The sequence below is a fragment of the Buteo buteo genome, chromosome 19, assembly GCF_964188355.1.
Source record: "Buteo buteo chromosome 19, bButBut1.hap1.1, whole genome shotgun sequence".
NCBI classification, from domain to species: Eukaryota; Metazoa; Chordata; class Aves; order Accipitriformes; family Accipitridae; genus Buteo; species Buteo buteo.
The window spans coordinates 28,620,568-28,637,440 of NC_134189.1; the positions used below are offsets into that span (position 1 = coordinate 28,620,568).

The following is a 16,873-nucleotide window of genomic DNA, read 5'->3' on the forward strand; positions in this document are numbered from 1 at the left end:
CTCTGTTGCAGCACTCCCTCACGATCGCTTTTCCCTGTCTCCCAGGCACATCTGGCACGTCTCCCCACCCAAATACATCAGCGACAGGTAGTGGCTGCTGTCTTCCCCTCGCTCCGCAACCCCAACTTCCAACTCGCTCCCTTCGGCAGGAGCCGCGGCGGCCTGAAGCCGCAGAGCGAGCGCGGTACCCGCTGCCCATCGCCCCCAGCCCCTCTGCCAGCCGAACCCCCAGCTGAGCCGCAATCCTTCGCCATAACGACTTCCATGTCCCGCAGCCTGGCTCCTACACCTGGAGAAGACAGGCAGCCTTTCCCACGTGGAGCTGAAGGGATGAGGTGGAGATAAAGAGGCCTTATTTTTTGGTGGTTTGTTGGTTTTTTTAAGACTTTATTTGTCTAACATGCTTGACCAAAAATTACAACAACAATCAAGATATGCCAAAATGATTAAATAATCTTTAAGCTTTGATACCCCAAGTACTTTAAATGATATTTTTGAAGTAACAGCTGCTTTCGTATCCTTTCCACATAAAAATACACAGTATTTTGAAGATACCTTAGGAAAAATTATTTTTAAGAGAATAGTTTATGGTCGACATAGAAATTTTGTTGAGGCTAATAAAAGGACCTCTTCCCTCACTTTAACATTTTAGTCTCTTAAGTGCCGTGAGTGAATGTAAACATTTCAGACTTTAACAAACAGCCAATTTCCTGTCACATTTGTTGCAAACCGCTTGAATTGTGACTAGCTAAGACACTTTTATTCTAACTACACACTATTGCTCATCTTCCCAATGATGGCGGGAATTCATATTCAACTATGAATTTCAGTCCTTGCTGATTTAGGAGCTGATCCTGCAATTTCTACACCACTAGTTTTGACAAAAGTGGCCCTACCTGAATTCAGGGTGGACTGCTCATGTGCTTGTGAACTATTCACCCCAAAACCAGCTGCAGGCATCACCGATCGCTTTAGGGTTTCGTTTCAGGAAAAAGCAGCACATTAGTTCGGACCCCAAGGCACCCAACAGCTTACAAGAAATGACAGACCTGTGACTTGTCATGTTTTCTGGTGGTCTGGTGGTTTCTGGTGGTCCACAGCACGTGTTAGTGACTGGGCTCGAATGTCACAGCTCCCAGCAGCAGCTGGAAGAGCTGCTGCCACGGGAAGGCAGCGAAATGCAATGTTTCTGCCCGGCTCGCTTAGAGTTGAGGCTGACAGAGCCTGGTTTTGCAACACAGGTATTTTAAATTGTGTATGCACATAATGTACACGCAGCTGCTACATGAAGCTCACATTTACATCCATGTATCAGGCAAAAAGTAACCTACGCAATGATCCAATGCATGTATGCAGATGTGGGCTATGCGCAGATGCGGGCTATGCACAGACCCGCAAACAACCCTGTATTGGCAGTGCGATAATCTGCTCAATGTGTGTGAGCAAGATCAGTGTCTGGATGCCATAAGCCCCAAGTTCAGGATGTCCATGTGCAGAACACAGCAGTTAAATTATCTCCATCAAGGCAAAAAGGCTCCTATTTGAGCATGGACATGTTTATTAGTTCAAGGCAGACACCCATTTCTTGTAGGGCACATTTGAAGCACTTTTTTTTTTTCGTGGGTTTGTAATCAATTCTCAAGTTTCTGCCTAGGACGGGACTGAAATCCCAGCAGCTCCAACTTCTCTGTTAACCTGCGGGAAAGCCGCATGGGCAGTACCATGGCAGTTGGCCATCCCAACCAGCTCCCGACACGTCCCCCACTTTGCCTGGCATCACATGCAACACGACAGATGGATTTCAACTCGGTTGATGATTTTCTCTTGGGCCTCTCTCAGCAGTGTCCATGAGCGGGCAAACAGCAATGACAAGTTCTGTGAGGTGACCCCTGCTCTGTACCCATTGGGGTGTACTTGTTACTCATCGCACTTATGCTACTACAGAGCTACCCAAAAGTGAACGCCCAAACTCCACCTTGGGATGACCCCTTCCCCTCAACATCCGTAACGTTCCCCAAGGACAAAATGATCATAATGACATTTAATCACGTCTGACTGGGGCCAAATTCAAACCAGTAATCTAATCATTGGCTGCATGTCCCATTAACAGATTTTAAACAAATAGTCTGAGTGGGTTTTATTTAAAATACCACTACTGAACACTGGCTGGTTTTTTTTGTGTTTTTTTTTTTTCTCTTTTTACATACAATCACATATCGCCTTACCATATGAAAACACGGGGTGGGGTGTCTGTTTTTTTTTTAAGGGAAATGTCATCCTTTTTTTCACAGGCGAGGCCAGGTTACAAATTCCTGAGTTTATACTGCACTTAACACAGTCTCCCTTCTTGAATGTTGAGCTGTTTACAGCATGCCAGCAATATGCACCATTTCCCTTACCATCTGTAATGCCAGATGTAGTAAAACTTCATTTCAGTACAGTGAGTTAGGGCCTCTATTGCATTGGTTTTGAATAGATGCAAAGACTTAGACCTGGAGGACTTGAAGCAATAGGTTTCCTCCTGTGACTGGTCATTCGTGCACCATCTTTTATATTTGCCGTGTTAATTAAGGGAAAACATCTCTACCATCATTTTTCTTTTACCAAGAGCTCACTGGGAAACATCTGAAATGAGGAAATCCTAGTCTAAACACTTAAGTTTAAACTGCAAACTTTCTTAAAGAAACACTCGTTTGAAAGACATTGTTCTTTTAATAAGTCCAATATAATGTACGGTATATACAAAAGCCCCTACTTGAGAGAGATATATATATGTATATGTATATATATATGTGGAATGCATTCACTTTTCTGTGTTCACAAATATTTTAATGGTGAAATGTTAAAGTCTTTAATCTGTTTCTGGCACCAAAATGTCTTTGTTTCTCATCCACTTTTGTCACTCAAAATTTATCTGTGAAGAGCTAGCAGGGAAAAAAGAAGAAGGTTTTTGCTTTTTTGTTGAATGGTTCCCTATTGGGATTCTCAGCCAGCAATATAAAGTTGCTAATGTGTTGGGTACAACTTTAAATCCTCATTATAATCATGTGTTCCTTGGAGTAGGTAAGTCAATAACTATAGGTGGATTGAGTGGCTGGTAATTCACAGTGCACACAGATGCATTCACATAGGTAGTAGTTCCATCAGCCATGACACCATAACCTGCAAAGAAAGAACATCTCTGGTTACTTTCATTATTCATTATTACCTTCTTTTTTTTAAATTATTCACCTTTATCACACAACAATAAATGCCGTATTTATTACTCAGAATTAATTAAAAAATTCTCTTCATGCAAAACATAAACGTCTCCTGAATTAATATCATCTTTGTCTTACAGCAGAACTTTTTGCCATCTTTTAAATTGTGTAAGAAAAGCAAAATGGACCCTTGCTAGCTAGTGGCTATAATCTCTGGCAGCCAGCTCACCAAACCTCCTTAGAAAGACAGATATTTCTCCTTGCAAAGCTTTTTCTTAAAACCTTCTCAGTTTTGGAAAGGATGAGAAGATAGAGCTTAGGCCATTGCAGCATTGAAAAAACCACACTTCTGATCATTTAGGTTTGCAGTCATCAGTGCAGCAAACTTTGTTCAATTTTCATCTTTCCACCTTTTTTTCTGTCCTGTGTTGTACATCTTTTAAGCTACCAATGAAGAAAAAGCATTGCTTGACTAAGGGGAGTATGTATGCATCTGCACCGGGCTGTGATTTGCCTAGTAGGAACCTCTTTTTCCTATGTGTTTGAACTTGTTGACCAATTTGATGGCAAGACACTAAAATGCCTGCCCAGGTAGAGAAAAAATGGCTTTATTAATGCGTTCTCTGACAGACAAGGTGAATTTATGCCCTAAGACACCATAACATTTCCATGGGAGAAAACACCCTTCTGTATGTCTCACCAGTGGCAAAAAAGCTTTAACTACATCTCATGTCTGACTGGACACCCAAGTCAAACAATTCCAGAGCTAAACCTGCAGAAAATCAAACTTCCAGCTCTAATGCCTGTAGAATACAGTGAAATGCCGTTTCAGAAAGTCAAGAAGCAACCTTTAACTGCCCTGGTGTTACGAAAAAGTAGACACACTCTCCATTGTCAAAAATCTCTTCATGAATGTCTAGGAAAAAACATAAGCTTGATTACACTAAAACTAAAAGCTTAATGTTGGAAACTTGCACTGAAACATTATGATCAATATAAAGAAATGCATTCACAATCAGAAATATATGACTTTGGGGAAACTACCTGGTCAAAAGCATTTGTACTAAGATTCAGTCTCAGTGTTAATGAAGTTAATAGTGAAATGTATTCATTGCTACATAACACTGAGTTCCAGCTATTCAAATCCTAGGTACCTAGGATCCTACAGTTTTCCTGAGTGCAATTTTGTGTCTTACAGAAGCATTGATAGTTGCATAATTTACAAACAAAGAAACAGTAGCCAAATTCCTTTCTTTTTTGTTCCTTAGAATACCCTGAATAATGCAGGGCCTCCTGGACTCCCCATGGAAAAAACACACTATAATTAGGGACTAGGGAGGGAAGAAAAGTCTGTCAGGTTCCTGTCACAGACATTTCTTTAAATCATTTGCTGTTTGCCACAGAACAATTGTTCTGTATAAAACACAAACTGCATGGAGGACAGTCAGCATTGCTGCTGGGACTTTCTGTCTCCTCGGCTACACATTTGGAGAGAACAGAATCAGCTTGCTAATACGCTCTTTTTGCTGGAAGATTCCTAATGCTACAGTTTTCAATCCTACCCTACTGCCAACAGAGTTTCTTTGGCCATGACCTCAGCCAAGTACTGGCTGTGATGGGCAAACCAGGATTTTAGCCGGAGTCCCTGCCATGCTGCTTGTCACTTCCATGGGTTGATCAGCAGCAAGCCCATGTGTAGAGGTATTTTTTGGCAGACAGCAGTGCAGAGGGGGAATAGGGAAGAAACATCTCTTCTAAGCATCTCTTCCTCCCGGATGTTCAGTAAATGAGTTCTGCAGATGTAGCTATGCTCAGTCAGGGGAAGAACTCATCTGTTCAAATCATGCATTCTCTCTACAAAGAGCAGCTTCGTTTGCACAGGCTGTCTGCAATGGGAATTCTCCTCTGCAGAGATTTAGCATCCCACTGCAAAACAGGCTATGCAGTTCCCCATTTGTTTTCTCTAAATTATGATAGTTAACAAGAAGAGTACCTTGTTTCCGATACCTACTCTGCCAGCTGTATTAATTCACAGGATTTACCATTCTGTGGAGGTGCCATTCTTTTCCCTTGGGAGCCAAAGTTGGGCTTGGTCTTAGCAGATGTGATTTTGTTTACCTGCCTGAAGCTTCATGGCTTGCTAACTGTTTGCTTATATCCCCTGCAAACCACTTGGCTTACAATTTCTGAAAAGACAATGAGTTTGAACTGTATTCACCAGCTCTCTTGTACGGAATCTCAAAGAGTGCTCTAACAGCAAAGAGTTAGAAAAAAATACTGCCTATGCATTGTTTGTTTACTCTGTGATTTAGCAGCACTTTAGACATTAACTAGGCATTAACAGGTCACTGCAGATGAGACACAAGAGGAGAATGAACTTAATCCCTGAGCTGTCAAATAATGATCTGAATGTCTTCTCCACCAATTTCACACCAGCACACCTCTCAGCAATGTCACTTCTAACTTAGCACGGTGAAAGCCCCCAGCAGCAAGTCAGAATGGGATTTCTGTGAAGCGTAATGGCTCTTCACAAAAACAGAAGTACCTGAGTGCCAGCTACTCCAGTTTCTCCATTTGTTCATTTCTACACTGGTGAGACGCACAGAGATCCTACATCAAAGGCTGGAGCAGTCCCAGAAGCAGAAAACTGGCAGTTGTGGAGCACCTTTTCCTGCCAGTAAGTTAACATTGCCAAGAACTAAGCAGCTGATAATACATGCTTACATGCCAATGGGTACACTTCAGCACAGCCCAGTGGTTTCTTTTGGTGGGGGCACTGCTTGAAGTCTTGCTGCCATGATATGTGAACAGGACAGACTTCTATAGCAGACAGCATCTACCTTTCCCTTTGCCTGGTGATGAACTGCTGTCACTGACTTCAGTGGAGCATATTTGTCACCGTTTACTAACTTATGTGAAGGGAACTCATTTTTTTCCACTTAAAAATCAAATAGTCAAGAGAACCGCTTTGTTTTTTCTGGGTACCAAATGTTTCCCCTGCCAAAGCAAATAAATACATGAATAAATATCTTGAATTTCTACATGAGTCAGTGGCGACATCCCTCTTGATTTCAACTTCATATACGCAATGATGGGGAGAGACAATCTTTATTGTAAAATCTTGAAGATTAAGCCTTGGAAGCACCCCTCAAAGCATTCTTACCCATTTTACAAACACAGAAACTGAGACACAGAGAGCTTACATGAATTATCTTAAGTCACAGAGATCCAGCAGAGCGAAATACAATCCATCAATCCTCATACTTAGTCACTTTCTGTAACTACCGGACTCAATGTTCTTATTTTAAAATTCACAGTAATCCTCTGTGAAGGAGGCATCACCCTGTTTTACAGATGCAGAAACTGAAAGAAGCTGATGTACAAATATTGAAAAGTGGGTATCAGCCAATTTCATCTCCATATATGCAGCTAAGTAAGCATCTGAAATCCAGAAGTGCTTCAATTCAGACATTCAAGTTTGAAAATGCTAATTAAACCAGACAAGTTCTGTGTTTGTGGTTTCTATATATACAGAAAGAAATGTGTTCTGACCTTCATGGATATGCCCAAAAACATGAAGCCTTGGCTGTATTCGTCTCTGGACGGTGTTCAGCAGCTCAACACATCCTACCCGTTGCATTTTCTTAGGAACCCAGTCTAGAAAACCTTTGGAAAAGAAATGAAAACTTTAAAAGAAGACAGACTATCTACAAAGCTGTACTGCTATACAGCAGTTCTGAGATTTCATGTCTCATGGCTTTTCATAAGCAGCCATAGAAGAATTGACAGGGAAAAAACAGTGTTTGCCTTGGTAAGTAGAAGAGGAAGGAAGGAAAAATACTTGAGGAAAACCATAAAAGCTCATCTGAAGAAAAAGGACTATGAGAACTCTTGCCAGTTGTTTTTCAAGGAAAAAAACCCACTGCAATTAAAGCATTTTTACATTCTTGTTAATGGGAAAACTCAATGCTTTTTCCATTCTTCTTCCTTTAAGAGAGTGAGGTGTAAAGAGAAGTATGTCCAAAGTGTCTCTAAAGAATCTAAATAAACATTTAGCTATTTAAATCTACTTCTGGGATCTGTTTTTTTAAATTGAACACTTTAACTGATGTAATGGAATCTGTGTTGCTAATAATAAAACTATATTGTTATCAAATTGGACCTTACAGTAGTGGAACCCAGGTGAGGAACCCACAGCATGCCTAAAACCCATATCCGCAAGCAAAACTGGTTTAAGCACTTCATGACACAGCAAGCCCCACTAGCCTAAATCTATGGACCTCAGACAGGAAGAGGAACTCAGCCCTTCTGCAGTAGATGTTTTTAAGTGCTATATTTACTTGCATACAGTTTGTATAAAAATGCGGTTTTTATTAATACAGACAAAAATGTATTACCAACTTGCATATATGTCTGAAAACATACTGCAGGGGGAAGCTTACTGCCAACTGAAGTCTCATGTTTCCTTCAAAGTAGTAGTATAAGAAGGATGTTGTTGTATTAGAGGGTTTGCAATAACCAATCTTGTTTTCTTTCTATTGTTCTGCCATCTTCATCAGGCTCAAGTTTGGAAACCTAAAAGATATAATCCTTCTGTTTTTCTTTAGTTGTTCTGGTGCTCTCCCTGTGTGCCTGTCATAGCTTTGTATCTCTTAGATTGCTGCAACAGCATGCCTTTGAGAAAACAGTAGTCAGCCAGAGAGCTATAAAGTCTGGACCTAGTTTTCATATGTTTACTTTTGACATCCACTCAAGCATGCCTAAATAGCAGCTAACCAATTGGCTTAAAAGACCATAAGGGTGGTATTGGAGATCTTGGAAAAGCTCTCAGATTTGCTACAGCTTCAGGGTAGGTTCACACATTGAGAAATACTGCTTCAGATGCCAGTGCTTGAAAACTAGGCTCAGTATACTGTGGGGTTTTACGAAAATGGTAAAAATTTGCCCTTGTATCATAGTTACTCAGAGAGCTAAGTCCAATTTTCAGAAATTAGTTGGGAATGCAGCATCCTAAGTGTCAGAAAGAGGAAGTTCTGATAATGGCCGTAGACTCCTAATTCATTCAGATAATGCTTGGCTCCTGTCGAAGGGATGTACAAAGAGAAAACCCCACTGAATTACAGAAAGAGCAGAGCAATGCTCAGTTCTGTTAACTGATTTTACCAGTCACTCTTGGTATCCAACACAGGTCACAATTCACTGTAGAAAATAATAAGTATTTAAGATGTCAAAGTGAGGCCAGCAACTGCTCTAGAATACAGTTATGCTTTTTTCAGAGCAAATGCATTATAACCATAGGTTTTGTTACTTCAATGATTTGAAACAGTTAATTGTCAAAATGTCTGTGGTGAACATAAAGCCAAAAGTATTTCCACTTCAAAAACTTCACAAACAAAAATCCATAAAATTAACTTCTCCATTAAATTAAGCATTATTTATGTTGAACATGTTTTTGTTTACATGCATTATCACCCTTCTGAAGCTTTCCCATATGTTTGCAGCTTATTATGTACACCTGACTACACAAACTAAGAATAATTGATTACACCTAGCTAACAATTAGAGTTCATCTTAGGGTTTTTTTAATGTTTGGTTACTTGAAACAGGTTTCTGCAGCTGTCAGGAAAGTATAAATCTTTGTCATAGACAATCAAGCAGACAGCTACAAATGAAGACTTAAAGGTGAAATTAAATTAAAAACAAACAAAGAGAAGAAAAGTGAACTTTTTGAAGAGAAACAAAAGAATCATAAATGCAGATGTTTAGGAAGCAGGTAAAAGACTTAAAAAGTTATATTATACATAAAAGTAACAAAAATACACTGATATAGAAATGAGCATTAGTACTGATCCCATAATCATGAAAACTGTATTTCAAAAGCTATGAACTATATAGCATATCTTCATTAATAATAAACAGGTTACTAATAAAATGGTCAATAATAGCGGTTTTAACCTTTGCTTTCTCATCCTGTGTGAACCTCCTATGTATCCCCGCCCTGGTTTCATCCCAAAGTACTACTCTAAAACAGAAAAGAAAAATTACTCAGATTTTTGTTATGTGACTAACTGACTTAGAAACACAAAGTCCATTAACTCTTAATGGTGCTTCTGCATCTATGCAGACAATTTTAGATCTAATAATGTAGTATTAATTAGTTTAGGAGGATGCGTGCTCTTTTGAACTGAGGGAATGAGAAAGCAGCACAGAAAATGGATGATGGACACAATTTAGGCAGCCATGCTGGAGGAAAAAAAAGGAATTTGCACTGATTGCTATTTATGATCATCAGGGACAGCTCTAGTGATGCTGTCCAAGATCAGAACAACAGTAATCAGCTTTCTGGTTAAAATAACTGGCTGGGAAGGTCAAGGAGGATCTTGTCTCCCAAAATGTCTGAGGACAGAGCTACACAATAAGGAGGTTCTGTAAGTTAGGCAGAGTGTTAACTTCTTTTGAAGGGTCAAGTATTTGTTGCCATGGGTGTCAGGGAGACCAACAGCTGATGCCCTCAGGCAGAGGGTTCTGTGCCTGAGCCATCTATTAATGCATCAATAAGAAAAAAGACAAAGAAATGGGAACTTTTAAAAAAGGAAATCCTTGGACAACGGTTGAAGCTTAAGAATTCAAAAAAAAGAGAACAAACACTGAGACATGGAGATGAGGGGAATTCATGCTATCCCATTACAGCCAGTGGAGATGGTCAGCTCTTCCTCAGAATTACTACAATTATTAAATTACTTTTCAATTATTAAATTTACTATTCAATTTATTATTAAAGCATGTCTGTTAAGTGCCAGCTCTGCAGTGCTCTCTAGAGGTTCTCTTCCCTCTGCTGATCCCAGAGGCTGCCTGGAAAGGCCTGGTGGATAAATTAGCAAGGTGGCTGAAGTTGGGTGGTGCAAACCCCTCTCTCCACTTCCCAGCACTGGATTTCAAGTGCTAGATACAGGGATATTCTTTGGATCAGCTGAAGGTTGGATTTCTTTACAGCTGATCAGCTGGTTTTAAAAACAGCTTTAAAAGTGCTGAAAAAGGTTCTGAAAAAGTTTTAAATATGACTTACAAATAAAACTATATCAAAGACTCAGCATCATGCCTTGGATCCTAACAGGGATTATCCCCACTACTAACTGTTTGGAGCTGATATCTCAAGGTCTAAACAATTATTTCTGCCATCCACTTTTACGATACAGGTCCATATTAAAGTCAGTCTATGGCATGGCATGAGACTCCACTTAGCTGAAGTATCAGAACACATGCCCTTACTGTGAGAAACCCTGCTCACAAAGAAGCCCTTTCCCCCAGGATTAGCGAGCAGTGGAATGCAAACATGTCTTTCTAAAGAAAACAACAAAACACAAACCCTTTAGATACTTTCTCCTCCAAGCTCTGAAAGAGGAGAAGAAAGGGTGGAAGACAAGAGGGTTTTAGCTTCAGGAAATTGGGGAGTCTAAAGAAACCAACTGCCTTCATTTCACACAAAGCACTCCTCCACAGTGAGACTCAGCAGAACACTTAAGTACATGCTTCACATTCGTGTCCATTTATTAAATCAGTGAGAGCTAAACACATAGATGCATTAAATATAGCTTGCTCTATGTTAAATACACTGAAAAACATGTTAAAAGCCTTAAGCCTTTACTGAATCAGGACAAGTTTCTGTGATTGTATTATTTCTGTAACACAGGTAATTTCACTATTATCTAGGAACACAAGAAGTCTCTCCTGGCTTTTGTGTCTATATTAATATTTGTAAAACACAAAAGTAAAACTATTTCTTGTTGGTCTGTTAGTGTTGCCAGATTGTATTACAGACAGGCAATTCACCCACGCTGTCCAAAGAACAGGCAAACAATGGCAGCAGTTGGGTTTGTGAGGCAGAAGATGCACCAAGTCAGCATGATGAGGAAAAAATACAGCCTCTGGGTGCTTGTTGGTGGGGGAATGCTACTGCAAGTGAGGGAGGCAGACAGTCCTAAAAAAATAAGATCCCAATCCTGCATTTCTCTTCAAGCAGGCTCCATGCTTTAAATCTACTAATTTCACTGGTGGCAGAGTGGACAGATGCATAGGAAAAACAGACTTTGCTTATTTATATAGCTTATTAAGGCTTTATGTGTTAAGGCTTTATTTTTTAAGCCATTATTTAATTCCCTACTATTAAGCATAAGTAATCATGAAACATAAACCTGAGCAGAAGTTCTGGTGCTGCTGAAATCAGTACGGATGTTACTTTTGACTTTTCTAAGTCAGGATTGCACTTTGTCTAAGGAGAGCCATCAGTTACTGTATAATCATCTGAAATACACAGCTAAGAGCACTAGTATTTTCTTACCGAGAGGTGGTCCATGTGTTATAAGAATATCTATTCCATCTGGAATAAGGTTCCATTTCTCTAATAGTGCTTGGCCTCGTGGAAGATTAAAGCCCCAGCCATAAAACCAAGGTTGCCTGCCAAGAGAGGAGGAGAATGTCTTCAGTGCTACTTCCATGTACTGGTTATCTAATTAAAATATGGAGATTGACTCTCTACTAACATGGAATTTGGAGACACAAATAGCATTCATTTTCTTCTTTGTGTGCACAGTAAAATCCTCTTTCCATACAACAGTGTTATTTAACTTGTGTGGTAAATCAGTGCAGTCCTTACCACTTTCAGTAGGCAGCATACAGTAAAATATTCACAGTATTCCTCTAACAAGGTGAAAAGTAACTCTTGCAAGACCTGGACACCAAGATCTCCCTGTGTGGATTAGCATGCTGGACTCCCACAACATCTAGAACACCTATCTCAGACACCTAGGTGTGGATATATGTTTTCACATTGGCTCCCGTCACGTTCAGCCCTTAGCCTATGACCAGCTGGGCAAGGACAGACCCTGGCAGAGCAACTGATCCTGCTCCAAAGTCGGAGACATTATTTATGCTGCTTTGTTTCCCTAATTGGAAGCATCCCATCAGAACAAGAATACTGCTTCTTTTCTTACACATCATTTTCTTCTGTCCTCTGGTGTGCTGACTTGCTTTTAAGTAAGACTTTCCATATTCAGGATTTCTTATCAGACAGGCATTTACATTTTTTAAAACATATTTATGGAGCAGCTCATCATGGAGCAGCAGGACTGTAACACTGCCAGTCAGAACACAATTTATCCGTATCTTGCTATCCCATTGATTAAAAAACTGTATTTCACAGCAATTATATCACAGTGGTAAATTATGTCTTGCTGACTATGCTCTAATTCTAGGTCATAAAATTGAGGGGTTAGTTTTAGGTTGCAATTTTTTTATAATTTTTTGACTGACATCTTCTGGCCATATCCATATTTGGAGAACAACAAATAGGCTGCTGTGATTTAATAAGGTTTATGATAATTGCAGCCATAGTGTTTATACATACATACACATCAACCAGAGTTCCCTTTGAGATGTTACTTTGTTGAAGAAAGCTTTACACTCCTTCACCACATCAAAAGACAGAAAGAATTCTTTCAAACAAATTCTCTGAACTCCAGTTTACATCATGTATGGCAAAGACAAAAGAAAATGCCCATAAAGCTATTATTCATCCTCTTCCATTACTGATGCTTGACTAACATTCCAAAAATTAGCATGTCTTCATGATGATGTATTTTCTACTTTTCCTTTCAGAATGCTGTAAAGCACATGCCTATTGAAAACAGCTGTAAAAATAGAGAGCTTGCTAAAATATAAAGGGATGTGGCTTACCCGAGGGAAGAAAAGAAAGTTCTGGTAAAAGGAAAGGAAGAAGGGGGCTTTGTAGAAGGTTTCTTGCCCTTCTTTCATAGACAAAAAGAGCCTCGACTATACTAAACGGATGACTGAAAGGCTCTCTGTGTCCACAGCCAAGAGCTCATCTCCTAGTTCTTTGTCACACACCCTGGATAACCAGTGTCTGGATAAACAGGTGTCCCAGGGGAAAAAAAACAAAGGTGAAACTTTGTACATCTGCCATTGGGACCAGAAATATATCCCAGCCTCCAGAGCTGTGATGAGGCAGGTGAAGAAGGTGTGTGAAGAAGAGATGCTAATACCAGTAGCAGTGAAGCGGAAACCTTCTTCTGAGTCAGGTTGCTCAGACCAAGGTGGCTGGCTAAGAAAAAGACATATCCCTGTATCGGGGATATGAAATCACACTTTTCTGGTTACCTGTTCAACTCCTAGCAGCCCTTCCTCACAGAACGAAGAGCACCTGGCTCACAGGTACAGGACTTCTTGCCTTCCTGCTGCTGGGGCAGTAACTCATGGTCTCGTTAGGAGGCCGAGGGGAGACCTTATCGCTCCCTACAGCTACCTGAAAGGGGGTTGTGGTGAGGTGGGGGTCGGTCTCTTCTCCCAAGTAACAAGCGATAGGACAGGAGGAAATGCACCAGGGGAGGTTTAGATGGGATATTGGGAAAAATGTCTTCACCGAAAGGGTTGTCAAGCATGGGAACAGGCTGCCCAGGGAAGTGGTTGAGTCACCATCCCTGAAGGTATTTAAAAGACGTGTGGACGCAGCACTTGGGGACATGTTTAGTGGTGGACTTGGCAGTGCTAGGTTTACGGTTGAACCTGATGATCTTAAAGGTCTTTTCCAACCCAGATGATTCTGTGATTCTATGATTCCAGTTACTGACTTATTCTGCAGTAAGCTACCAGTGACGTTACCATGTAACACTGTCACACAGAACCAAACCCTGGTCTGTCTTCACATTCAGCTCACCATTGACAGAATGGGACTGTCTTTATCTCACAGGAATGCCCTGAAAACAAATACACTGAAGTCTGTCAGGTGCTCAGATATTACAGAAGGGGGAGGGTTTATAAAAATATACAGAGGTTAGGCTTTTTCTAAACTCTCCATCCATTCCTGCCTCGGGATTGCATTCCACACCTTACAGCCAAGTATCTTTCCTCACCAAGAGGAAAATATTCAACTGTTTGGCAAATCATCTTTAGGCCCGGAGCAAGTTTTCCAGGAGCAAAATCTCACTGACAGAAAATATTTGCAAGGGTAAACAGGAGGCAAAGGAAGTGTCGGCATAGTAAATCACGCTCGTAAAGCCGCTGACAAATTCAGCGAGTACAGGCCCTGCTCCCAGCCGCCGCTCCCCCTGGCGCTGCGGGGCACGGACAGAATTGTGCCCTCGTCCCGCGCCCCGCAGGTGTGCCGGGCACGGCACAACCGGCCGTGGCCATTCCGCCCCCCGAGAACGACACCGAGGGGAAAGACCAACATTTGCCCAAGAAGAAAAGGTCAAAAACCTACAGAATCATTATTTTAAGGATACAATGAAGCATTTATAAAGAGAAATAATCACGACCGTCACAGGTCTCGCCAGAAGTCAGCTTAATCCTGCTGAAATCCAAAAGACCACGAATGGCACATGCAGCTGTGAGAGTCTCTGCCTGCCTCTCTCTAGTAGGGTTAGCCTGTACACGGCCACTTCTCCAAAAGCCCGTTTCCCCTCATGAATAGGCATGATCTGCTTATTAAGACAAGAAGCACTCCCCCGTCCCTCCCTCCCTGCCTTTGTGGTGACTGCAGCGCGTCGCCGCCTGAGCGCAGGGCTGGTAAGTTATGCATGCTGGAGCTGTTCTTTTGTGAAGGGGAGATGTTACAACTTGTGTGATTTGCCATCATGCTGTCTTTTGTGACAATCCCGGGATTGAAAGAAATGTCTGGAATATTTCTGGCGAAAAAAATCTGAATTCCAAGAAAGGATTCAGTGGAGGATGTTGGTGTGCTTTCTATCTGAGAGAAGAAAGAAAAACCATACACTTCAGTGCCCCCACCCCCAAAGCAAAACCATCTTTATACACACACAGGGATTTTATAAATCCCAAGTCCCTTATCTGAAAATTTATTGCAAAACAGCCATCAAAGTTTCTGAGTAGGAAAAAAAAAATCTTCTCTAATACCAACTAACGAGTCTGTGACCTGTATATCGTGCAAAGACAACTTTGTCTAAAATTTCCATTTACGATGGAACCTGAAAGCAAAGTTAAAGTCTTCATACCAAGCACTCAATTTCTGGATCCCCACTTACTGCTTGCTCAGGAGAAGTGCAATCTTTTAATTAATTACTTTTCAATAGTATTTTACGGTTTACAAAGAAAATACTGTCATGTATGTTCCGTAAGAGAAAAATCCACTATTCTCAAAAAAACCCCAAGAAAAATATATTTGGCAATTAAAGACATACATCATGAATGTATTTCACCTCTGAAGTGAAGCGCTCATGTGTAGAAATGTACTTTGATTTAGGTCTTATCTTCTTAAAGCGAACGGGTTGAGTCTCTCCACATACTACTGAAATTCAACGGTATTATTATTATGATAAGAATAATGATTGTCTACACGTAAGACTCTAGGGGGAAAATATATTGGAAGGGAATTTGTTTACAGCACAATTAACCTTATGTTACAAACATATGAACAAGTCTTGCAGGTCAAATAATCTACCATACAAAAAGGGCTGAATTATCAGAATTTGTGCTAGCAATCGGATGTTGCTTTATGTACTGAATTTCTATCTTTCTGTTCTAAAGTAACCATTGGAATAATTTTCTTACAGAATGATAGTTGCTATGACAACCATAGCAAATTTTCCTTTTCTGAAACAGATGTCTCATTTAGTTGAAAATTAGAATGTGAAAAACCCATGGGAAAAATTAATTCAAACTTTAACAGAACACTGACTACAATGTAATCTCTTATAGGTTAACCCCTTAACATCTTTCTGCACTCTCATAGTAACCTTCTCATAAATTCTAATTAAACCAGTTTAACCTCCTAGGAATGACCTTCTTAGCTATCATTAGCACTTTAGTTGTCTTTGAAAGGGGCATTTCTGTTACAATAATAACAGAAAAAAGTCACAGTAAAAAAATAGTGGTCAAACATATTACTGCCTTAATTATTTATTAGTTTTTTCTTTTCTCCAGCTACTACTGGAAAGAGCTACCACATAGTCCAAGAATTCTTTTGTCATTTAAATGTGGCATAACTTAGTTTTACATGTGATTTACTGTAAGGGGCAGTGATGCACTACACAGATTTGACCTTTAATTTATGTGAAAATTGAAGATTTTCAATTTTCAAACCACTGGTACCCATCTCAATCTGCTCAGCAGACATACAAAAAGGGGACACAAAAAAGGATACTTGACTGGGGAAAACTATCAATGTGCATGGATTGTTCTATTACAAGCAAGAAGAGAGTGAAATCTGATTTCTTCATTACCGTGATTCAATTTAAACATTTTAACTTTGAAGAATGGATTCCTTCCTCTCTGTACACTTACCAGCTCAAGGGGACCCTCCACAGTACTTGGTCATCGGCTACAAACGAACACGGCAGGCAGCCAGCGGGCAGTCAAAGAAATATTCCCACCACGGCACTGCCCATAGTGCTTGCGGGGTGTCAGCTACCCCCAGAACTTCAGGACTACAAGATTTACGGCAGCAGCTGGATCCAGGTTGTCCAGTTGACCAAGACAAATCTTGCCACCAGTAGGCATGCAATTACTCTCTTTGACTTCAAGGGAAAACTCCCTTGCATAGTCCAATACCTGCGGAGAGCTATGGGTGGCAACTTACTGAATAGCCTTTAGTGTATCAAAGGGACTGGTGGGCAGCATCTTGCAAACACCTCGGTAGCAAA

The 16,873-nt window shown here is 40.5% G+C and overlaps 1 protein-coding gene across 4 annotated transcripts in view; it reads right to left on the reverse strand.

Annotated features, from left to right (window-relative positions):
- Positions 1–330: 330 nt before the first annotated feature.
- The window catches only part of MPPED1 (metallophosphoesterase domain containing 1), a 66,239-nt gene continuing 49,696 nt past the window's right edge, over positions 331–16,873 (reverse strand). For all 4 annotated transcript variants that reach the window (XM_075051853.1, XM_075051855.1, XM_075051854.1 and 1 more), the window contains 3 exons: positions 11,539–11,654; positions 6,753–6,866; positions 331–3,162 (listed from right to left, as the gene is read on the reverse strand). In XM_075051853.1, coding sequence (XP_074907954.1) covers positions 3,044–3,162; positions 6,753–6,866; positions 11,539–11,654 — 349 coding nt within the window. In that variant the 3' untranslated portion in view covers positions 331–3,043. The remainder of the gene's footprint in view (positions 3,163–6,752; positions 6,867–11,538; positions 11,655–16,873) is intronic.